This window comes from Saimiri boliviensis, chromosome 8, assembly GCF_048565385.1.
Source record: "Saimiri boliviensis isolate mSaiBol1 chromosome 8, mSaiBol1.pri, whole genome shotgun sequence".
NCBI classification, from domain to species: domain Eukaryota; kingdom Metazoa; phylum Chordata; class Mammalia; order Primates; family Cebidae; genus Saimiri; species Saimiri boliviensis.
This window is the reverse complement of record NC_133456.1, coordinates 5,037,007-5,062,099: the sequence shown is the minus strand read 5'-3', so window position 1 is coordinate 5,062,099 and position 25,093 is coordinate 5,037,007. Positions and strand designations below refer to the sequence as shown.

At 43.6% G+C, this 25,093-nt stretch overlaps 1 protein-coding gene across 5 annotated transcripts in view; it reads right to left on the bottom strand.

Moving 5' to 3' along the window:
- Nucleotides 1-25,093, bottom strand: part of ARHGEF3 (Rho guanine nucleotide exchange factor 3) — a 341,163-nt gene that overhangs the window by 73,816 nt on the left and 242,254 nt on the right. For 2 of the 5 annotated variants that reach the window (XM_003936540.4, XM_039477697.2), the window contains exon 1: nucleotides 4,117-4,359. The exons of the other annotated variants lie outside the window; for them this stretch is intronic. In XM_003936540.4, the coding sequence (XP_003936589.2) occupies nucleotides 4,117-4,212 (96 nt within the window). In that variant the 5' untranslated portion in view covers nucleotides 4,213-4,359. Of the gene's footprint in view, nucleotides 1-4,116; nucleotides 4,360-25,093 lie in introns of those variants that run through there. 5 annotated transcript variants of the gene reach the window in all.

Genomic DNA, 25,093 nt, shown 5'->3' with positions numbered 1-25,093 from the left:
ATTTCCAGGTGCATGTCATTATTCTTAGGACCTTGCAAGGCTACTGGCTAAGTCAAAATCAGAACTTCTACTTTGGAGACCCAGGTTAGTATTTAACTATTCATGAGATAGGCCTATAGGCTATGGTGCTACAATTTTTAAAAACTGCTGAGAGTCAAAAACAATGGCTACAAATACCATTGACTAAATCAGGCCTAATTCTAACCAATATCTAAGATGGTAAATTTTCAAACCAAAAGTAAGTTGTCCACCAAGTTGTCAGATATATTCTTAAAAGCAACAGAAACACTGGACCTAAAACTTTTTTTTTTTTTTTTTTTTGAGATGGAGTTTCACTCTTGCTGCCCAGGTTGGAGTGCAATAGCGCAATCTCGGCTCACCACAACCTCTGCCTCCCAGATTCAAGTGATTCTCCTGCCTCAGTCTCCCGAGTGAGTAGCTGGGGTTACAGGCATGTGCCACCACGCCCATCTAATTTTGTGTTTGTAGTAGAGACGGGGTTTCTCCATGTTGGTTAGGCTGGTCTTGAACTCCTGACCTCAGGTGATCCACCCTCCGCTTGGCCTCCCAAAGTGCTGGGATTACAGGCCTGAGCCACGACACCCGACTGGACCTAAAACTCTTAAAAGCTTCTCACAAGGCTCTAGCTTCCTTAGCCAATGTATCCACCTTACCTGGGGTTGCTTCTTTTTATCTCTTTTATTTATTTTTCAAAGCCTTATGGGAAAATAGTGATTTTTAACTTACAATCAGGATAATTCATTAGAGCTAGCAGTTTCTGTTTTAGTGATTTGATCAAGTGTTTAGAGCACCTATATAGACCAGTCCCTCCTGGCAAGGAGGAAGTGAGAGACCAATAAATGCAAAAACAGAGATAAACTGAGCAAAGCTGCATCAAAGATCAGAAGAAATAAACTTAATGCCCATATCATATCACATTTTTCTGTGAAAGTCTACAGCTATGAACTAAGCTCCTTAGATTTCCCAATTAGTGATTACAGCCAGCAGGATCTTGCTGATTATGGGTTATTAAAATTAAACATTTGCAGGTCAACTCACACTCTGATGTCATAAGAAATAGCAGATTAAGAGGCAGTATTATACTAACAGACATGCAACATTATAATCCCTGTAGAATATTTTCAAAAGCTTAATATAGATCATTTAAAGAAAATAAAAATACATTTTAAAAATATCATTTTTTTGCTTTCACTGCAAACTAGCACAAATAAAAAATTACAAAGCACTTAAGTCTTGAGTAGAAATTTTGTTTGCTTTTAAGAAAATGCGTATTTTTGCATTTTTTTTTTTAACTCGGTTTATGTTATCAAATGCACATCAATGCTACTTGCCTGCTCCCCAGGAGCCTCTTCCTGAGTGGCCTTCCCTAGAATACTTGCTGCAAGGATAGGAGTGAATGCTAGAAGGCACTTGTCAGTGCCATGCTGTGTGCACTGTCCTACCCATGGCAAATTCGGAAGGAACAGTTACCATACACAGCCATTAAACGTTTAAAGGCACAGGTGCTCTGTTGCAACAGCCTTTGAAGGTCAACAAGTTCTGTTTTCCTAGAAAAGCCTCTGGATAGATTCATTTTTCTTTTTATTATAACCACATTATTTCTACAGAGAAAATGATTACTGTTAAAAAAAAAAAAACTTTCAGAGGAATTAACAGTCAATGGCTATTTTATAAACAATTATATAATCATGTTTTTCAAAAGGCTGACAAGTGAATGCTATTTTTTAAACATTTACGAATACTGACGACACCTACTGGTGGAAAATATATTTTAGTTAATTGCTTATGTAGAAGTTAGGGCTACAAGGGTTGGTTGCCTTTTGCTCTGACAATGACGCCAGAAAACTACCCGCTAAACTCACTTAGGTTTCTTTTTCCAGCAATTTCCATTATCAGGAAGTGATATGCTGATCAAGGAAGCTAAAAGACATCTCTGCCTCAAAGTGTATAAAGCATACTTATACTCTGATTTAAACACTAAAACAAAAACCGAAAACCCCAATGGTGATACCTGAAAAATACTTACCAACTATTTCCAAAACTATTCCTCCCCCTGCCTTACTTCTCACACCAGGACATCCCCATCCGAGTGAAATAAGTCATATTTTCTAGTCTAGATCCAGATACCAATGAAGAAAATTAATATTTGACATGTTTCATATTTGTGATATATAGACATATCTATATTCTACATATAAGAATAAAATAAAATTAGCAGGCAATTTTTACCTAGGGGTTTAGCTAAACTACTCAAAAACACAGGACTAAGTGACAGTAGGAAGGAACTGGTTAGAGTCCTCAGCTATCCTCACTATTCTTTTCTTTTTTCTTTCTTTTTTTGTTTTTGTTTCTGGAGACAGAGTTTCATTCTTGTTGCCCAGGCTGGAGTGTAATGATGCCAGTGCAGTGGCGCAGTCTTGGCTCACTGCAACCTCCACCTTCCGGGTTCAAGTGATTCTCCTGCCTCAGCCTCCTGAGTAGCTGGGATTACAGGCACCTACCACCCCACCCGGCTTATTTTTGTATTTTTAATAAAGATGTGGTTTCACCATGTTGGACAGGCTGGTTTTGAACTCCTGACCTCATGTGATCTGCCCGCCTTGGCCTCCCAAAGTGCTGGGATTACAGGCGTGAGCTACCATGCCTGGACCTCACTATTCTTTTCTTTGGCCCACTTCAATTTATTAATTACATTGGTTATGTCTCTCTTCCTTACAAAAGGAGTTTGCGTGGGCACCAATTAGCCTGCTCCTATGTTCGTTAAATTAGGAAGTTCCCACTGAAAAAATATTACATCCATTCCAGGCCTGACCAACCTGAATTCTCTGCAGGTGCTGTCTGATCAAAACTAAGACTCCAAATGCCACTAGGGCCATTACACTTTCAGAGCGGCTGGCAACAAAAACTCCTTGTGAAATATTCAACTCAGCCGGGGTGTGGGGTTGGGTTTGGGCGAGGGGGAAGAAGTTAGTTTGTGCTCAGCTTACAGAAAGCTGAATACAACCAGAGACTGGAGTCCTGTCAGCTTGGAGCAGCTCTTGCTAGAGCCAATGAATCCTTGATGGTGTGCTCTGGAATATACGCGATTCAGTGAGCCAAGTGCACACAGCTGAGCAGACTCAAGGACAGCCAACTGGGTGGAACCTCAAGAATGCTGTGACAAGGCCGGATGCACACCTGCCTTCAGCCTCTCCCCAGTGGTGGTGGTGATGTTTGCAGAGGGAGGTGTGGGAGAGTGGAAAGCTCCCAGATACACGCATGAGCGGCAATGACCAGCTGGGTCCTGTGGGTTCCAGGGCAGCTCTAGTGAAAGCAACTGTATTCCCTAAGGCCCTCAAAAAGAGGAATGCTTTTTCTTCCAGCTGAACCCAACCTTTAAGACCAGTGAGCTATGTGCCAGAGAAATAACATGCAAGAAGAAAAGGCAGACTAAACATAAGCCGGGAGCACTCCTTCGCATCGATTGCAAGGCACGGGAAAGTTCCCAGAAAGAGAAATGCTTCCAGTGTTCCAAGGCAGCTTTCCATTGCCCTGAGAAGTTTAATTCATTTTCAAGATCCATGTGGGAGACGCTCCAAGTTACTCATTTAGCCCCAGTCCCCCAGCTGAATGACCTTCACTGGCCACAAGGTTTCAAGGCCAAATCTGACAGGTGAGAGGGCTGGAAGGGTCCCCAGGAACTTCCCGGTGCTCTCCCAACCCAGGCAAGAAGAAACTCTAAAGGGTCCCTCTTCCCTGACATCGCGGCTTGCCGACGGTAGGAGAAAGTCTCTCTGTGGGTCTAGACAGAAGACCGACAGTCTGAGAGCCTTGCAAAGGCAAGGGGACAGCTGCTCCCAGACCGGCATGAAGAGGGACAGGGAGAGAGGAGGCATCTCGTGCTTGGTCCACAGAGAAAGAGCGAGAGAAAAGGAGACAGGGTGAGAGAGATGGCGACGGGGAGACACAAAGAAGAGTGTGTGAGAGATGGAGCGAGGGAAAGTGACACACACGGAGAGTGAGGGATGGAAACAGAGAGACAGAGAGAGTGGGAGACGGAGGGAGACGAGACAGACAGATGGCCCCTAGAGGTCCAGGTGCAGGGCGCGGCCCTACCTCGGCGTCCTTGGCCGGACTGCTGGCCGGGGGTAGCTCCAGGCTGCAGTTCGCCCTCTTGACCGTGAGGTAGAAGGGGTAATCCTTGGCCACCATGGCGGCTGCCGGGCCTGCCCTTTGGGATGTCACCGCTGATCCTAGGCGACCACAAAACTCCCAGGCGAAAGGGGGCCCCAGCTCCACGATGCCGGCGGCGGCGACGAGGAGACCGACAGCCGGCTTCTAGCCGGGCGGGCCGCGACTGGGCGCCGGAGCCGACTGGGCGGGGCCTCGCCAGCCACGCCCTGGTGGGTGGGGAGGGGGCGGGCCGCCAGCTCGTCACCGCCCCGCGCTGCGGGGAGGGCCCACGTGCAGCCTCGCGGACACCTCCTGGGGCGGCGGTCCCAGGGGTGGAGAGGGACCTCCCTCTCCAGCGAGCACTCGACCCCGGTCCCCGCTGTGGCGCGTGGGCTGCGATTGCTGGGCAGCCCGACTCCACGATAGCTCCTTTCGGGCTCTCTGGCACTCTCTGGGTGAAAGAGGCTGCGGGTGGAAAGGAGGCTGTAGTGACACCCGGCGACTGGAAGGAGCCTGGGGGGAAAAGCGAGCGTTTTTTGTTGTTGTTGTTGTTTTTGTTTTTTAAGACGGGGTTTCACCATGTTGGTCAGGCTGGTCTTGAACTCCCAGCCTCAGGTAATCCGCCCGCCTTGGCCTTCAAAGTGCTTGGAAAGCGAGCGTTTTAAAAACCCACATTAGAAAGGGGTGCTATTCTCTCTTGTCCTCTTCGGAGGCCACTGCACTCTATTTTATTTTTTTAATGAATGTCACTGGAGTATAACCTACAAACGGCAAAATGCACCCATTTTAAGAGTACCCTTCATTGAGTTCTGACAAATATAAACATCCGTATAACCACCTCCGCAGTTATTATACAAAATATTTCCACCACCCCCGGAAAGTTCCCTCCAGATCTTTCCCTTTGCACCCCCTTTTAAATATGACCAGGAAGTTCAGGGGCTGCCTGACACTCGAAGGCAATCTGACAGGATGTCCTTCAAGTATAAAGCTGTGCATGGATAACCCAGCATTACCACACCTTTCTGGATCCTTTCTGGACAAACAACGACATTGTAAATCCTCAAGAAGGAGATTGATTATAAGATGATGATGATGATGATTATAAGATTATTATTTATTGTTTGCAGCAGCCCTGTCTGGGACAGTAAATATAATAATTGGAAACAATGGTAATATATCCATCAATAGGGAGGGCTTAAATAAACTTGCCTCACTGTGTAATACCACTTAGCAGCAGTGAAAAAGGAGATGAGTCTACGGGTGTGTCATGGAAAGAGCTCCACTGCATTAGACTCAGTTTAAAAATAATTGCAGACTAAGCACAATACAATACCATTTGTGTTAAAAAAAAAAAAAAAAAACACATTTACAAAAGAATACCATATATTTTCTATAGAGATATATTTGTGGGTAAATAACATTGAACACTATCTAGAATAATCCACAGCAAACTTCTACAAGTTTCCTTGTGGCTAAAGGGAGGCACTTGAGATTAAAGAATTAAAGATAGTGAACAAAAGGGACTTAGGCTCATGTTTTTAACTTTTTTTTTTTTTTTTTTTTTTTTAATAAGAAAAATACAGCCTGGGCAACAGTGAAACCCTGTCTCTAAAAATATATATATATACAAAATATTAGCCAGGCGTAGTGGTGCATGCCTGTAATACCAACTACTCGAGAGGCTGAGGTGGGAGGATCACTTAAGCCAGGGAGGCAGAAGTTGTAGTGAGCCAAGATCATACCATTGCACTCCAGCCTGGGTGACAGAGTGAGACCCTGTCTCAAAAAAAAAAAAAAAAAAAAAGGCCGGGCGCGGTGGCTCAAGCCTGTAATCCCAGCACTTTGGGAGGCCGAGGCGGGTGGATCACAAGGTCGAGAGATCGAGACCATCCTGGTCAACATGGTGAAACCCCGTCTCTACTAAAAATACAAAAAATTAGCTGGGCATGGTGGCGCGTGCCTGTAATCCCAGCTACTCAGGAGGCTGAGGCAGGAGAATTGCCTGAACCCAGGAGGTGGAGGTTGCAGTGAGCCGAGATCGCGCCATTGCACTCCAGCCTGGGTAACAAGAGCGAAACTCCGTCTCAAAAAAAAAAAAAAAAAGAAAAAAGAAAGAAAAAAAAAATTGATTAGGTACAGTGGCTCACACCTGTAATCCCAACACTTTGGAAGGCCAGGCAGCAGGGTGGCTTGAGGGCAGCAGTTCAAGACCAGCCTAGGCAACATAGCAAGACCCCGCCTCTACAAAAAATTTAGAAATTAGCCGGGCATGGTAGTGCATGTGTGTAGTCCCAGCTAATCCCAAGGCTGAGGTGACAGGATTGCCTGAGCCCAAGAGTTCAAGGCTGCAGTGAGCTATGATTGCACCACTGTACTCTAGCTTCATTATAGAATGAGACCCTGTCTCAAGAGAAAAAAAGAAAAATATATTGATTCAAGGAACTACTTGGGAAATTATAGTTTTTTAAAAATATTAAAATTATCATCTTTTTCTTTCTTTCTTTTCTTTTTTTTTTTTTTTTTTTGAGATAGGGTCTTGCTTTGTTCAGGTTGGAGTGCAGTGGCATAATCTCAGCTCACTGCAACTTCCTCCTGGGCTCAAGCGATCTTTCCACCTCAGCCTCCCAAGTAGCTGGGACTACAGGCCAGCACCAGTGTGCCCGGCTAATTTTTGTATTTTTGTAGAGACAGGGTTTCGCCATGTTGCCCGGGTGGATCTCTAACCCCCGAGCTCAAGCAATCCACTTACCTCCACCTCCCAAAGTGCTGGAATTTCAGGACTGAGCCACCAGACCAAGCCTGAAAATTATCATCTCTCAAAAGTTATTTTGTAGGCTGCACTGTTGAATCTTTTTTCTCCTCATATGAAAAGTCATAACTACATCAGGTAGTGATCTATGGAGAAATTGTCTTTTTTTTACTTCTTGGGGATGCATGGGGTAGTAGGAATGGTGATATCTAGTCTCTGTTACAGTGTTCTTTGCTTCTACCTGAGGTCGGAACTCAGCACTTCCTACTTTTCAGGCAGGAAACCTCATAATACATAGCTCTTTATCCCAGGTATCAAGTCCACACCCTGGCACTAAATCCATCTACTTTCCTACCCAGATAGTGCAGACAAACTGCCTTTGGAAGCAAGAAGAATCAGGCCCTGTGTAGCCAGTCTGTTATCACCACACGTGTAAATGGGGCTCCTGAATGAGTGGAGGTTCCAACTAAAATTGGAAGAGAGCACCTGAGTTTTTTTCCCTCGATATACAACCTGAAGCAATGGGAAGAAAACTGCCTAAGAAGAGGCGTGGGATGGGAAAGAGCACCTCAGAACCACTGATTTTTCCTATTTGTATTCCTGAAAACAACTTTATCCTTTTGGCCTGAGCTGCACTGATGGGGAGCTCACACAAGTGCCCCAAAAGCTTAGCCAAGCTTGGTGGGGGTGTGAGGGGAATCTCATCTCCAAATAGCCCCTGATTAACTATGTAACCAAAGGCAGGGCCAGAGGCAGTGACATGCCTCACACAGGGCTTGCGTGGCCAGCAAGAATCTGTGCCTAAGTACTCAAGCCACTTCTTATTCCCTTCTTCTGCCTGCTCTTCTGGCCCTCACAGTCCGTCTCAACTAGAAGACGCTAGCGATCAAAGGCACTGGCTTTGACCCCCAGAAGAGCTTGCTGGGCCTTGTTCTCCAGTTGGAAAATGTACTTATAGTACTTGGTGAAGAAAAGAGTCACCCTGGCAAAGTCTGATAGCTCTGGAACTGGGTTGCTCACTGCAGTATCATCAGGGCCGAGCAGGAAGTCTGACATGCCCTAAGACCAGTGTAACAGTAAACAAACCCTAAGAAATGTGTTTGTTTATTTTTTTGACACAGGATCTTAATTTGTTGCCCAGGCTGGAGTGCACGGCACGATCTCAGCTCACTGTAGCCTCAACCTCCTGGGCTCAAGCAATCCTCCCACTCCAGCCCCACAAGTAGCTGGGACTACAGGCACGTGCCACCACGCCCAGCTAATTTTTGTATTTTCTGTAGAGATGGGGTTTCATGATGTTGCCCAGGCTGGTCTTGAATTCCTGAGTTCAAGTGATCCGCCCACATCGGCCTTTCTAAGTGCTAGGATTATAGGCATGAGCCACCGTGCCTGGCCTCTGAAGAAATGTTAAAGGGCAACTTAGGTTGAAGAACAACTATTGCAGAGCAATGAATAGTCATATTGATTGAGGAGACGGCTGCCATATCCATCTTCTTTAAAGCATTTCTTTGCTCTCCTTAAAAGATATTGGAGCCATAAAAATCAATAAATACACAGGGCTACACAACATATATATGGCAAACATATCTCTTTTCCACTATACATGCTAGGCAAAGAGAAAGAGACAGAAGCACAAAGATTGCTAATGGCCTGTTTAAAAAAAAAAAAAAAAAGCATAAATGACAAAAGGAAAGATGGGAATCTGGAATTCCCCTGGGTGGTCTGATTCTTCCAAACTTCTTATAGCATGAATGTCTCACCACCCAGAATAGAATTCTGGTGTTTAAAGACATGTATTTTTGGTACAACAAAGCCTACAAACTCAAGCCAGCAATTCTGGGTACACACAAGCCACGTATGTGGTCCTTGAGGCATTTAACACATTTTCAGGAGTATTTTTGACCTCACGAAATTTCCACCCTGGTCCCTGACTTCAGCAGCTTCCCCATATGTAATGTATTGCTCCACCACTGACAGATTTGGGTTTTATGCAATTTGCCTGGGACTCTATCCGGGGGTGTCTGTGATCAAATACTGTCAGAAAACAGGCAGTCCTGCAGGAAGGCTTCCAAGCACATCCATGAGGTTCATGTCACAGTTGAGGGAAGCTGGTCCAGCCCTGCAATGCCACCAAGCTAAGTGGCTACAGGAGCCCAGCACTCACCATTCTGCCTGTGTGTGTGTTTATGGGTTTAGGAACAACACTGCTCTCACAGGCAGCTTCACTCAAAGCAACAGCACAAAGTGTCTTTCAGAACTTGCCTTCAGCACAGCCTGTTATAATCCTATAAAATGCTTCACAGCCGGGCAGTGTTCCTCACCAGCCAGAAGCCTGAAGACTGAAATAAAGAGGGCTGTTCTGCATTTGCAGGAACGGTGCCAAGCACAGGGCCTGTGGTCTTGCCTGTGCTGAGCGGGGGTCATTTGGGCTGCTGGTGGAATTGTGGGCCTCAACACACAAGCCCACCACTGGTTATTAGCTCCTTTTAGACTTGTAGACAATCAGGTGTGGCGTGGAGACCGTTTATCAGCTCCTTAAATCTCAGTGCCATGACTGGGAGCACAGCAGGCCCAGTATGAGGCTAAAACCAGAAGCTAATGTGACTATGACAAACTTCTCAGCCAACAGGACAATGCTTTGTCCTATTAGTGTTATAGTTTAACATCAGGAATAGTGAGTTTTGTTTTTTTTTTGTTTTTTGTTTTGAGACAGAGTCTTGCTCTGTTGCCCAGGCTGCAGTGCAATGATGCAATCGTGTTCACTTCAACCTCCACCTCCTGGGCTCAACGAATTCTCACACCTCAGCCTCCCGAGTAACTGGGATTACAGGTATACACCACCACAGCTAGCTAATTTTTTTTTTTTTTTAGTAGAGACGGGGTTTCACCAAGTTGACCAGGCTGGTCTGGAACTCCTGATCTCAAGTAATCTGCCTACTTTGGCCTCCCAAAGTGCTGGGATTACAGGCATGAGCCACTATGCCTGCCTGAGTTTCTTTTTTCTTAAAGTCTTGTTTATCCAGCCATTCACTCATTTATCAAATAATTAATGAATGCTTATTATAGTCAGGTGTTCAATTAGATACATTTCTCCCCTCCTCTTCTCCACCCATTCCTGAACTTCTATGCCAGGCAGATGTTTAATACACACTTGTATTAAACAAGGGAAAGGGTTGAAAAACCTGAAGAAGTTCTGGCAGTGAATTCTGACAGATGAGGACCATGATTTACTGCTAGATGCGTAAAAATGGCACAAGTAAAACACTGATCATCTCTAAACTCATACCAGTATTACTATTATCCCTTTGCCTAAGGAGCTATCCACTGACTCCAGTCTAGATTTACAAAAAAAAAAAAAAAAAAATTCCTGGGCCAGGCATGGTGGCTCATGCCTGTAATCCCAGCACTTTGGGAGGCCAAGGTGGGTAGATCACCTTAAGTCAGGAGTTCAAGACCAGCCTGACCAACATGGTGAAACTCCGTCTCTACTAAAAATACAAAAATTAGCCAGGCATTGTGGCAGATGCCTGTAGTCCCAGCTACTTGGGAGGCTGAGGAAGGAGAATTACTTGCACCTGGGAAGCACAGGTTACAGTGAGCTGAGATTGTGCCACTGCACTCCATCCAGCTTGGAGAATAAAGTTAGACTCTTTGTTGAATCAAATCTTCCTTGATGCTCAAACCTGACCCTTAGCTGGAAAACGAAATCCCTAAAACACAAGAAAGACAAAAGAATAAAGAGGAATACAGGGGTAAGGGAGTAAGGGAACAGAAAATTATCTTAAACTGCTTCAGGTATGCAAATATACTTTAAAACACTAGTGAAAATTAAAGTTTCAATGAAATATAATATAGAAGAAACCAGGGAGGGGAAATTTTTTCAAGTCTTATTCTTTCCCAGGACAACCTTTGCCACCATATTTGTTTTGGGGGGCAGACATGCAAACTCAGTGATTAAATAAAAACTCTGAAGTGTTTACTATTTTGATATACGGTGTTTCTGAATGCACAGTTTATATAAATAAAACCCTGTCTCACTCAAGATTTTTTTTTTTTAGACAGAGTTTTGCTCTTGTTACCCAGGCTGGAATGCAATGGTGTGATCTCGGCTTACCGCAACCTCTGCCTCCTGGGTTCAAGCAATTCTCCTGCCTCAGCCTCCCGAGTAGCTGGGACTACAGGCATGCATCACCATGCCCAGCTAATTTTTGTATTTTTAGTAAAGATGGGGTTTCACCATGTTGACCAGGATGGTCTCGATCTCTTGACTTCATGATCCACCCGCCTCGGCCTCCCAAAGTGCTGCAATTATAGGCATGAGTCACCGTGCCCAGCCTCACTCAAGATTTTGTAGTAAGAATTCTGACCTTCTCCAATTTGAACTTATAACTATCAGCAGGCTTGTTCAGTCCACAGAATTAATAAAACATTTTCTTACTAGAGCATCTTTGAACTTTATGAAGAGTCTGCCTTTGTTTGAGAGTATTTCATACTTGGGGGTTAAGAATTCAATAAGTATGTTATATGTAATTTTTAAAACGTTTTTCTTTGTGACAGAGTCTCAGTCTTTCGCTCAGGCTGGAGTGCGGTGGTGTGATCTCTGTTCACTGCAACCTCCACCTCTCAGGTTCAAGTGATTCCCCTGCCTCAGTCTCCCTAATAGCTGGGATTACAGATGTGCACCACTATGCCTGGCTAATTTTTGTATTTTTAGTAAAGACTGGGTTTCACCATGTGAGCCAGGCTGGTCTCAAAATCCTAGCCTCATGTGATCCACCTGCCTTGGCCTCCCAAAGGGATTATAGGCATGAGCCACTGTGCCTGGCCACATATTTATTGATTGATTCCCCTCAGACTACAGTTAAGGTATTCATTTATGTGAGTTTCATATACTAACCATTATTCAGAGAAATTAGAACCTAAAATGTGTAAATTCCAACTTTGGATAGTAGCGGTGTTTTCTCTTCCATCAACTACAAACTCAGTAATCAAAGTACCGTATTTCATCAAACCTAAGACTGCAATATATGCTATTACTTTATGTACTCTCTAGAAAGAAAAATAGACTGAATGTGATGGCTTACCCCTATAATCCCAGCATTTTGGGAATCTGAGGCAGGCAGATTAATGGAGCCCAGTAGTTCAAGACCAGCCTGGGCAACATGCCGAAAGCCTGTCTCTACAAAAAAAATAGAAAAAGTAGCTGGCATGGTGGCACGCATCTGTAGTACCTGCTACTTGAGGGAGGCTTGAGTCTAGGAAGCAGAGGTTGTAGTGAGCTGAGATTGTGCTACTCCACTCCAGCCTGGGCAACAGAGAGAGACTCAGCCTCAAAAACAAAAAAAGAAAAGAATGATATTGTCGATTAAATTATATGATCAATTGTAAGACCCTTGTCAATTCCAGAGAAGTTAACATGTGGAGGGAAATGTATATAATAGTGAAATACGGCAGTATTCATATCATCTGGCCTGAATTTGAAAACCTATACATTTACAGAAAAATGACTTCTGAGGAGTCAGGGACACTTCCAGAGACCACCTGCTGTGAAACTAAGAAGCTTATCAAATCCATATATATCCCAGAGCCCCACTTTGGTCCAAGGAATTGGAATCTTTGGCAGCAGACCCAGAAATCTGTAAAACACCCTCAAAGAGCACTATTTGAGTAATATACATAGTGTTATGAATCAGAATGATCAGCAAGCTCAATAATGAACCCCCAGCCACAGGCTAGAAATGTTCTGATCACAAATCTTCAGTCCTGAGGTTCCCAGGGTGTAATTAGCTCAATGGTTGTGGCATCAAAACCCAGAATGGGCATAGGGAGCCTCTTAACTTGTTCATCTAAACAACCATGCACTGAGGAACTATTGTGTGCCGCAGCATGCTATATACAGATGGGTGCCTCAAGGATACGATGAAAAATTGACAAATCTATACTCTGAGTAAACTACCAAGTAAACCACCCACTCAGAGATGTGTTTTGGCTCTTAGGACTTGATTTACAATCTGGTATCCCAGGTTCTAACTTAAAACATGCTTATCTTCATAGCCAGAGGGCATGACAGCGTTTACATTTTTAAAAAATTAGCAGTAGAACAGAGACTGGGAGGAGGGCACTTGGCTTGAGATGTTTACTTGAAAAAAGACCTGGGGCTGGGGCTGGGGCAGGTGGTGGGAGTGGGGGAGAGGGCAGAAGACCTTAATTACAGAACAAGTTCAACTAGTGAAAACAGGTTTGGGGACTCCCGGCAAATAAGTGTCTCATCCGGTGGGGGTGGAAATTGGCTGGCATGTGCTAGAAGCAGCCTTTTAGCTTAAAGTGTTCTGTGTGCTGTGGATATCAGACGCACTTCACAAGAGGGGCCAGTGTGTGTGGGGTAACTGAATGCTTTGGTTAAGTGGGAACTGAATTAAGACAGTTTCTGCTTTACTTGAATTTTTTTCCATCTCACAGCCAAAACCAAGCTCAGCAGACACAGTTCTCATGTGCCCACAATTCTGATTAAACCAAAAGCCTTGGCAATAGAGGGCTGAACCGAAGCGCTTAGTCACTAGTTCCCCAGGTTTTATCGCTGCACTGTCATTTGGTTCTTCAGCTCTAGCATTAGTAAGTACAATCACCTGATGGCTGTGCCTAGCTAATTCCACTTATTCAAGGTTGTCTGTGACCCCCAGGCTAGGGTAATCCTTGCTTTGTGTCCCCAAGGTGCCAGCTGCCTCTTCTTCCCCAATAGTCCGCCTGTTCCTACTGACTGATTTTATGCCTGTCTCCGCTGCCTGACTGCAAGCTACAAGGGGACCGATCTATCTCGCTCATCACAGTAGCCCCAGCTCCTCCTATTATGCTGGCACATAGCAGATGTGAAATGAAAATTAAATTGAAATGGGGCTAATCAAAGAACATGTTATGGAGGAAGAAAATCCAGAGATTTTTGCAAGGAGGAACATGGCATATTTAAAACTTCCGAGATGGGACCAAAAGATCATATGCAGAATACTATAGTGGGCCGTAGTTTGCAATTTTGAAAGGTAATTCAGATAGACCCCGAATGTTTAGCTTCTTGAAGAGTCCAAGCCACTTTGAGAAACAGCTCCTACAGTGTTAGACTGTGGGAGCCTCTCAGATATGACAGAGCTTTCACTTCCTTTCAGCTGTTTACATACTAATTTCTGAACAAGGTGGACGTGCCAGGGAGGTTGAAACTAGTGACAAAGGGACATCAAATAGCTTATTTTCAAAGACACCATGCAATACGCTCATCTGCCCTTTTCCTTCCCTTTAAAGGTGATTTCTTCCATTGCCTTCTCAAGGGTTTTGATTCCAGGTTAAACTCTACAAAAATGTTTTTTCCTTCTCAACTTGCCATGCTCATACCTAGTGCCATTTGTATCAAAACCTTGTTTTCTTGAGGTGGGCCCCAAGGAGCTGACTTTTAAAGGGGAGGGAAGATTTTGTCTGGTGTTTCTGCAAGATTAAACATGGGGCTCATCTGGAGTTTCAGGCTGATGAGAAATTATAGACTCAAGAACTTTTTATTCAAAGAAGCCCAAGGAAGAAGAAGGCAACTTCTGTGCTCACTGCTCCACCTAAGTGGGGTCATGCTCTCCCCTAATGGAGTCTTACAAGAGATATTTTGAGAGCGCATTCTGGTTTAGAGACAGTACACGGTGAACAAAGCTCATCTGTCATTGAGTGGGAGGAAGGGAGGGAAGAAGGTAAGAGAGAATTAAAATTGTAAAGCCAACATCACATGGATTCCTCCTTGAACTTTAATAACCTAGTGCTGCCTGCAGGCTTAGAAAAAACAAATGCAATGGGTAGGTACGAGGATCACTCTGGTGCCAGGAAAATGCAATAAGACATAACTTTTACAAGGTAGGCAATGAAAGAGTGCCCTGCAGGAACAAAACGGGCTTTTAACATTTCCAAAGTTGGCAGCCAGATGCCTGAAAACGTTGGCTTAGGGCATCCAAAATGCACAACAGATAGAACCACTTTCTTTAAGATGAAGTCATCTTCCAGGGGAAACAATAGCTGGGAAGGCTGGGTTTTTATGATTCATGGGAGGAGGAGAATTTGATCTGTATTTTCTTTGCTCAGCCTACCCCATTTTAATGCGTTCTAGAGGTTTTCCACATGTTAGGCAAATTTTCTAGAATGTTTTAAAAGGGAAAAACATTCTATAGACTGCCTCAGTTACTGAAAGAGTTCTCTTTCTCCCTAGCTGGGAGAACAGTGAACACTGTTTCGCTGTGTTATCAAAAAGATCTGAAACTACCGCTCTTCATTTGGATTCTGCTGTTATGAAATGCAGTTGGGGGTATCTTGTTACACTTTACCCCCAGAAGTGTTAAAGGAAGTGCCTGTCATCAAAATTCAAAAATAAATTTTAAAAAATGATGCTGGCAGAGCTCAAAAACTAAAGGGATCAGCATTTTGCTTCAGTTTCCTGTTCATAAAACTTTATAAAAACAACCCACCCATTTAAAAAAACCATAACAATAGCTCACTATTCTTTTCCTAAATGCTTGCCTCATGCCACTCTGAAATTAGGTGCCATCATATTTCCTGAGTTATGGACCCCAAACACCACATCCTTTTCCTCCCTCCCACACCCTAACCCCACCTGGCATCATTCCTGAATTTAGATGCTTCTCCAGTTTATGATCTCAGTAGAGAGATGCCAACATTCTCCCTCCTACCTGTTCTAAGAGGCCAAGCATCTGTACCAGCTGGAAGTAGGAATAATTGAGGCTTCCTTCCCCCAAATTAATTCTCACTTCCTAGAGAAACTTTTATTATGGAAGGTTAAATTACAAAGTGAAGAGTTAGTAAACTGAAAAAGAATATGATATTTCCCTCCCACTCTGGCTCTACAGCAAAATTTTCTTTGTGGAATACTCAACTTCCTGGAAGAACACAGAAATACAAGCTCTAGAACAGGCTTTTCCAGCCCACGGTCCACAGGCTGCATGCAGCCCATGATGGCTTTGAATGTCGCCCAACGCAAATTCATAAACTTTCTTAAAACATTATGAGATTCTTTTTGCAATTTTTTTTTCTAGCTCATCAGCTATTGTTAGTGTTAGTGTATTTTAAGTGTGTATTTTACAATTCTTCTTCTTCTACTGTGGCCCAGGGAAGCCAAAAGATTGGACACCCCTGCTTTAGAATGAGAAACCTGGGTTCAAATATCAAGTTTTTACTTGCCAACTATTTGACTTTGGACAATTTACTTAATGATGCCAAACATCAGTTTAAGCATCTATAAAACGGGGACAATGAGAGTTTTGAGGCTTTAATGAGTTAAAAACACATGAATAATCCAAGGAGATATTCTGTATGGCAGATTTCTAGGCATACGATTAGCATGTAATCCATGCTGTTATTAACCTTTCTGGTAAATAAAGCATCTCCTTTTTTTTTTTTTGGAAATGAGGGAAAAAAGATGGAATTTGGAGAACTTTTCCAACACTCTTTCCTTCCAAAGAGATTAACTGATTGAACCCCTTAATTTAAAAAATTGATTTGGTGTTGCGCACATATAAAAGCAGCAGCACGGTGAAGAGTGAACTGACCTAAATTAGAAGACGTGGGTCCGGTGCAGTGGCTCACACCTGTAATCCCAACACTTTGGGAGGCCAAGCTGGGAGGATTATTGCAGCCCAGGAGTTTGAGACCAGCCTGTGCTACAAAGTAAGACCCCATCTCTACAAAAATAATAACAACAATAACAATTAGCCAGGCACAGTCGTATATGCCTATGGTGCCAGCTACTCAGGAGGCTGAGGCAAGGTGATTGCTTGAGGCTAAGAGTTTGAGGCTGCAGTGAGCTATGATCGCACCACTGCATTCCAGCCTGGGTAACACAGAGAGATCCCACATCTAAAAAAAAGGGGAAAAAAATAAAAATAAAAAGAAGAAGAAGCAGCAGAAGAAGAAGACATGGTATACAATATACAATCTGGCCCTACCATTAAGTCTGTGGTCTTGGGTAAGTCAGTTGATCTCTCTGAGGCATAGATTCTTGAACCGTAGAAGAAGGTGATTTAAACATAAATGTGTCTGCTTCTGTCTATTAAACAGCAAAGACTGAAGTGTATATGGAGTATTATCTTCATTTTATGCTATTTAATTTCAGAAAAGCTTTCAAATAAAAATCTTATCTCATGTTCTGATGAAAGCACCCTGTCTAAAATTAGCATATTTGGTACAGGCAGCCCACATTTTGGGTTTGTTCAGCATGGTGATATTTTATAAGGGCTCATCAGAAAATTAAGCTCAATGTACTCATTTGTCAGGAAATCTCTTATGTATATGGATTCCTTTAATATCAGTGGCAAAGCAAGCAAGAGGTTGAAACAGAGGAAAGATCAACTAAGAGAAAAGAATTACTGAGGGAAAATGGAGATAGACTACAAATGGGATAGAACTGGCCTAAAATACACCACTGTCACTTAAAAATAGGTACTCAGTTAACATAGTGCCTGTGTTATCTTTACAACAGTGTTTGGTTCCTACTCTGTCTTCTTCCTACAGGCCTGCCATGACTGTGAGAGCTATCTGTTCCTTCAGTGGATGAAGTCTTGCTGCCTTGTGGATTCCGCCCAGTCATAGCTTTCCTTCCGCTCTTCAAGGGTGGGCTGCCTACATCCAAGTGAAGGCCACGTAGCGGGGATCAAGTGGCCTTGGGTTTTAGTCGCTGTTGACCCACGGACTCTGGCAGCTATGGACAAGTCATTTAACTTTCCTGGATCTGTTTTGATCAAACAGAAGGTACTAGATTAAAGTTTTTTAATCCAAGTCTTGCGGAACATTAATCACTTACATTTTATACCCGGGACGGTAGGGAGGAAGGAGGAGACAAAGACATTATGAGCTAACCCTCTGTCCTGGGACTCTGGCTGGAGGAAGAAGTGGAACACATTTGTTACCAAACAGAACTGGGTGACCCTCAGTTCCCTTCCATCTTGAAGATTCTGAAATTCTACTAAAAATTCTGAAATTCTCCTGAAAATTCTGAATTTTATGTGACAGGAGAGGACAAAGAAGAAGAGAGGGACTTCAGGTAGTCATGTGGGAGGTGGCAGGGTGGTCATCTCAAAGCTCTGTTTGCACAGCAACTACAGGGTACGTACTTAGCTCCTTTGAGGTGCTTCTGGAGTGAGGGGGCCAGTGGAGATAATGGGAAAGGAAGCTAAATTCCTCCTCTTGAAATGACTAGTATTGCACACAGCAAGCACTCAATAGATGCTGATAGAATTGAATTCAAAGGAAAAAAGACCTGGATCAAACTGACAGAAGTTGAGCTGCTGCTCAAGATGTATGAGTATGTCAAAAATGCGAGCAGTTTCTGCTTTTGTTCTCAGCCACCCACTTTGCCATAAGCCATTTTCAGTCGCAAGATCAATTCTTTTTCGTGAGAATGAGCACACCTCTTTCGGCAGGATAACCACAGGTAAACCTCCCCCTGCACCCCCTGCTGCCATCCCACACGCTTGGAATATGAACAAAGGTGAACTGTCTGGGAGTTAAAGAATTCTGCTTGTTTTCATTCGTCTCTTTGCCCAGGGTAGTGGCAAATATTGTTTCATGGGTTTCCAGCTTTGTTTTTGGAGCTCAAAGGATAAAGTGCTCCCACAAGAAAGAATAAGGAGAGAGGAAAGAAGGTAAGGAAAAAAACGACTTCATTCAAACAGCAGAAGTCCCTTATTCCCAGGAAAGGTGACAGTATGCTACATCCTCTGTCTGAACTGCCAAAGTCTCCATCTAGAGATACTGACAGCAACAATAACCTTAAAGAATTTTTTTGTACTTCTATTCTAAAAACAGGACTTAAAAGAAAACTAAAGTCTTCTGATTCCCAGCTGATGTTTTTACCATAAAACTAGGCTGCCTCATGAACACATTCCCCAGGCCACAAAAAAGCTGGCTTGTAAAAGGCACTCAATAAATATTTGTTGAATGAATTAAAGAACAGAAGAAAGGAAAAGGCACAGAAGGTATGTACCAAGGGCTGTCAACATAAGAGGACCAATTGGTTGACATTTAAAAAGCTTCGTGTATCTTTGAACTCAGGTCCAGAACAGTCCCACCCTCAACCTTCTCCATGTTTTAAGATACCACTCATTATTCAAATCTCAGACCAAGTTTTTCTTCTGAGAAGCTTTCCCAGGTCAACCCAGCCCTGTGGAGCTAGTTTATTCTTTTGAGTTCTAACAATTCTTATTACTAAAAGTACAAAAATTAGCTGGGTATGGTGGCAGGTGCCCGTAATCCCAGCTACTTGTGAGGCTGAGGCAGGAGAATCATTTGAATCCAGGAGGCAGAGGTTGCAGTGAGCCAAGATCGTACCATTGCACTCCAGTCTGGGCAACAGGGCAAGGCAAGACTTTGTCTCAAAAACAAACAAACAATTCTTATTACTACTACATAATTAACCATGTTCTACCAGGTGGCAGCTTTTTTTTTTTTTTTTTTTTTTTTTTTTAGAGTCTTGCTCTGTTTCCGTTTCCCTGGCTGGAGCGCAGTGGCACAATCATGGATCACTGCACCCTTGACCTCCTGGACTCAAGTAATCCTCCATCTCAGCCTCCTGAGTAGCTGGGACTATAGGTGCCCAACCATGCCTGGCTAATTTTAATTTTTCTAATGTTTTGTAGAGATGGGGGGTCTCACCAGCCTACGTTGCCTAGGCTGGTCTTGAACTCCTGGAATCAAGCGATCCTCCTGCCTTAGCCACCCAAAGTGCTGGAATTATAGGTGTGAACCACTGCACCTGGTGTAGCTTTTTTATTCTTTGGAGTCAGGATCTCACTTTGTCACCCAGGCTAGAGGTCAGTGGCACAACTGTGGCTCACTCTAGCCTTGACCTTCTGGGCTCAAGTGATCCTTCCACCTGAGTTTCCCAAGTAGCTGGGACTACAGGTGTGTACCACCATACCCAGATAATTATTTTAGTTTTTGTGGAGATGGAGTTTCACTATGTTGCCCAGGTTGGTCTCAAACTCCTGGATTCAAGCAATCCTCTCCCCTTGACCTTCCAAAATGTTAGAAGTACAGGGGTGAGCCACCGCACTCAGCCTAAGCTAATATTATCATTTATTCCTACATTCAACTTCAACTGACCAACCAATTTAATGGTCAATTGAATTTTTGTGCTGTTCTACTACTACCAGAGGAGGCCAGTAACAACTGGTATCTGGTCGACTGTATAAGACTCTACCCAGGGAGGGATGTGAGGATGTGTGGTGCCCTAAAAATAACTTCATGTTAAAATTAAGGAAGACGCTTATCAAACATCCAGATCTACTCACGAATTTACAGAAAATAGCGATAGAGGAAAATGTTAAAACACATCATAAGAAAGCACACCTGAATCCCAGCTAGAAAATATTCTGCCAGAAAAATGGCCTGGTTTCCTCAGCAAGAGGGTAAAAAAAAGGGGTGACAGGGAGGTTTTTCATAACAGCAATGATAAGAAATGGGTGGACCAGTCAGGCACAGTGGTTCGGGCTTGTAGTCTCAGCTACTTGGAAAGCTGAGGCAAGAGATCACTTGAGCATAGCAGTTTGAGACCATCCAGGGCACCGTAGTGGAGTCTCTTAAAAAAATAAAAATAAAAGGAAAGAGATTGGGCACAGTGACTCATGCCTGTAATCCCAGCACTTTGGGAGGCCAAGGTGGGAGGATCACGAGGTCAGGAGTTTGAGACCAGCCTGACCAACATGGTGAAACCCCATCTCTACTAAAAATACAAAAATTAGCCAGGCATGGTAGCACGCACCTTGTAATCCCACCTACTCAGGAGTCTGAGGCAAGAGAATTTGAACCTGGGAGGTGGAGGTTGCAGTGAGCCAAGATTGCACCACTGTGCTCCAGCCTGAGCAACAGAGTGAGACTCCATCTCTTTTTTTTTTTTTTTTTTTTTTTTTTTTTTTGAGACGGAGTTTCGCTCGTTACCCAGGCTGGAGTGCAATGGCGCCATCTCGGCTCACCGCAACCTTCGCCTCCTGGGTTCAGGCAATTCTCCTGCCTCAGCTTCCCAAGTAGCTAGGATTACAGGCACGCGCCACCACGCCCAGCTAATTTTTTGTATTTTTGGTAGGGATGGGGTTTCACCATGTTGACCAGGATGGTCTTGATCTCTTGACCTCGTGATCCACCTGCCTTTGCCTCCCAAAGTGCTGGGATTACAGGCGTGAGCCACTGCGCCTGGCAGAGACTCCATCTCAAAAAAAAAAAAAGCCAACAGAAAGAAGGAAAGAAAGGAGAAAGGAATGAGTGGAACATGTTGGGATACTGATTCAAACAGCCTAACTGTGTAAGGATGCTTTTGAGGAAAATTAACAAGAATTTCCTTGAATTCTTCGACATTACCTAATATGCAGTCCAAAGTAAAATTTGAATATGACAACATTCAACTTTGGACTGAATATTAGATAACAGTGAAGAATTATTATTATTATTAATTTTTTTTTTTTTTTTTTGAGACGGAGTTTCGCTCTTGTTACCCAGGCTGGAGTGCAATGGCACGATCTTGGCTCACCGCAACCTCCGCCTCCTGGGTTCAGGCAATTCTCCTGCCTCAGCCTCCTGAGTAGCTGGGATTGCAGGCACATGCCACTGTGCCCAGCTAATTTTTTGTATTTTTAGTAGAGACGGGGTTTCACCATGTTGACCAGGATGGTCTCCATCTCTTGACCTCGTGATCCACCCGCCTCGGCCTCCCAAAGTGCTGGGATTACAGGCTTGAGCCACTGCGCCCGGCTTGAAGAATTATTATTAATCTTGTCAGATGGGATAAAGGATGGTGGCTTACGAAAAAAAGGTGGTGGCTCATGCCTCTAATCCTCGCACTTTGGGAGGCCAATGGGGGTGAATCACTTGAGCCCAGGAGTTTGAGACTAGCCTGGGCGGCATGGTGACACTGTACTTCTACAAAAAAAAAAAAAAATACAGAACATTAGCCAGGCGTAGTGGTGCATGACTGTAATCCCAGCTACCTAGGAGGCTCAGGTGGGAGGATCACCTGAGCCTGGGAGGCAGAGGCTGCAGTGAGCAGGGATCAGGCCACTACACTCCAGCCTGGGTAACAGAGTGAGATGCTGTCTTAAAAAAAAAAAAAAAAAAAAAAGAGGTCCTTATCAGGTAGAGAGGTATAGCAGAGTACTGATGAATAGAGTGATACATGGCCAAGGTTTGCTTAAACTACTCCTAAAAACACAGTGCAGTGACTGGAGGGAAGTTAGTGATTGATGAAGCTGGATGATAGTGACCAGGTGCTAATGAAACTATCCTCTTGCCGGGCGCGGTGGTTCAAGTCTGTAATCCCAGCACTTTGGGAGGCCGAGGCGGGTGGATCACGAGGTCAAGAGATCGAGACCATCCTGGTCAACATGGTGAAACCCCGTCTCTACTAAAAATACAAAAAAATTAGCTGGGCATGGTGGCGCGTGCCTGTAATCCCAGCTACTCAGGAGGCTGAGGCAGGAGAATTGCCTGAACCCAGGAGGTGGAGGCTGTGGTGAGCCGAGATCGCGCCATTGCACTCTAGCCTGGGTAACAAGAATGAAACTCGGTCTCAAAAAAAAAAAAAAGAAAGAAACTATCCTCTCAACTTTTCCAGTATGAGCAGATCACAAGGTATCATGATTAACAACTAAATTGTTCAACTTAGAAAGTTATAATTTCTGGTTAATATACTGGTGAGGGTACAGTTTCTCCAGGTATCATATTTAACACTAAATTATCCAACTTAAAAATTATTTCCGGTCAATATCAGTGAGGGTATAAGTGAAAATGGCATTTGTAGAACCACTGAATGACAGTAAAAACCAGTGTCATATCAAGAGATGGCAACACCTACCAAGAGCAATACAAATATGCAAACATCTTAGCCTGATATCCCTACATGCGTGACTTTACCAAAAGAAAATAATCCAAATAGTTGGGCGTGGTGGCTCACACCTGTAATCCCAGCACTTTGGGAGGCCAAGTTGGCTGGAATGCCTGAGGTCAGGAGTTTGAGACCAGCCTGGCCAACATGGTGAAATCCCATCTCTACTGAAAATATAAAAATTAGCCAGGCATGGTGGGGGACAGCTGTAGTACTAGGTACTCGGAAGGCTGAGGCAGGAGAACCCTGGAACCTGTGAGGCAGACGTTGCGGTAAGCTGAGATCATACCACTGCACTCCAGCCTGGGCGACAGAGCAAGACTATCTTAAAAAAAGAAAAAAAAAGACAAGAATCCAAAAGAAGAAAAAAAAATTTCAGTGTACTGTCATCTCAATAGTGATGATTAGAAATAATAATAGACTAGCTACTAAGTATGAAGAATATACTGTGTACCAGGAACTATGTTAAATATGTTATATACATTATTCTCCTCTAAACAACCCCTTGAGGAAAGTATTATCATTCCCGTGGCACAGACAAAGAAAGTAAGTCCTCAAGATCGCACAGTTAGGAAGTGGTGCAGCAGGAAATCTGGGTCAGGCTGGCTCCAAGGCCCACAATTTCCAGTCCTGCACTAATTGCCCTGCAATCCAAATGTCAGGCAATAGGGGATGTTTAATTAGATTATAGGACATCCACTGCATGAACACTGCATAAACATTAACAAGTATACTCATGAAGCCAAGCAATATGGGAACATGATAAGTTAATAACAAGCGGGATGAAAACTGTTTATGAGGGTACCTGTGATATATGTATGTATATGTGAAATATTTATGTGGAAAAGCTTGGCAGGGAAAATATATAGAATACAAATCACAGTTGTGGCTGGGTGCAGTGGCTCACACCTGTAGTCCTAGCACTTTGTGAGGCCAAGGCTGATTGCCTGAGCTCAGGAGTTCAAGACCAGCCTGGGCAGCATGGTGAAATCCTGTCTCTACTAAAAGCACAAAATTCAGCTAGGTGTGGTGGTGGGCTCCTGTAATTCCAGCTACTCAGGAGGCTGAATCAATGAGAATTGCTTGAACCTGGGCAGTGGAGGTTGCAGTGAGCCAAGATTGCGCCACTGCACTCCAGCCAGGGTGACAGCGCAAGACTCTGTCTCCAAAAAAAAAAAAAAAAAAAAAAAAAAAAAAATCATGGTTGTATCAGAAGGAAGGTCTCCCAATGATGGGCCACGTGGTTATGTTATTTTTATTAAAAAGGGGAGAGGTAATAGAACTGAGGTGCCCATAACTGCTGATGGAAGAAAAGCATTTATTTTGGTAGTGGTGTTTCCATAGATATTGTTAAGCATCAGTTTCTTCAAATTTGTTTTTTTTTTTTCCTCTTCTTTGGAACATTATCAAAACTAAAAGAATAAATATTCTACTTTTCCTCCCCCAAATATCTTTCCAATGACCTCTGCTGGGAATTCACTTACTTTTGATCAGGAAGCAATCATTATTATCCTATAGTTTTCTCTTGCAGCAGATGCAGAGGAAATGTTGCACTATAAGACAGATGTCTTAAACATAAAAGGGAAAAAAAGACAACAGCTCAAGCTAATCTATAAAGGCTTGTTTCATGATTGAGGTCCTCTCTGAGTCCTGTGAAATCCTTTCACAGGTCATTTATTATTAGCATGACTGAAAAAGGCACGAGAAAGCAGGCGTTCCAGTTCTCCGTCTTGTCGATGTCCAGCCCTGGCATATCCTAACTGCATCCACGAGACTGCTAATCATCCCAACATCCAACCCCACAGCCCAGCCTCCTGCCTTTGATTTTCTCCTCCTCCCCCTTCACCTTGCCTGGAAAGACACATCTGACTGGCTCCCAGAATCAAGTTCACTGGGAGATTGTGCACTTGGAAGTGCTTTGGAATCTATGAAATACTCTACAAATGGGAGGTTATCTTGATTAAAAAGCGGATACGTTCCCTTGTGTATTTCTTTTGCCATAAATAAATTCCGGAGATGTTCCTTGGGGAGAGAAAGAAAACCTCCAATAACTAGACCCCAGGTTATTTTAACTGCCAGAATCAGGGTTGCCATAAATAATCAACTTTTTATGACAAAGCTTTTGTAACTACCCAGGGGATAATTATCACCTGAAAAAGGCATTAATCTGTGAGCCAAACCACATGACCATTTGTGAGTCTATGCGGTATTTGTCAGTACCTGTCACCAAGATAACAGCTTAATCTTGAAAAGGGGAGGTAAGAATA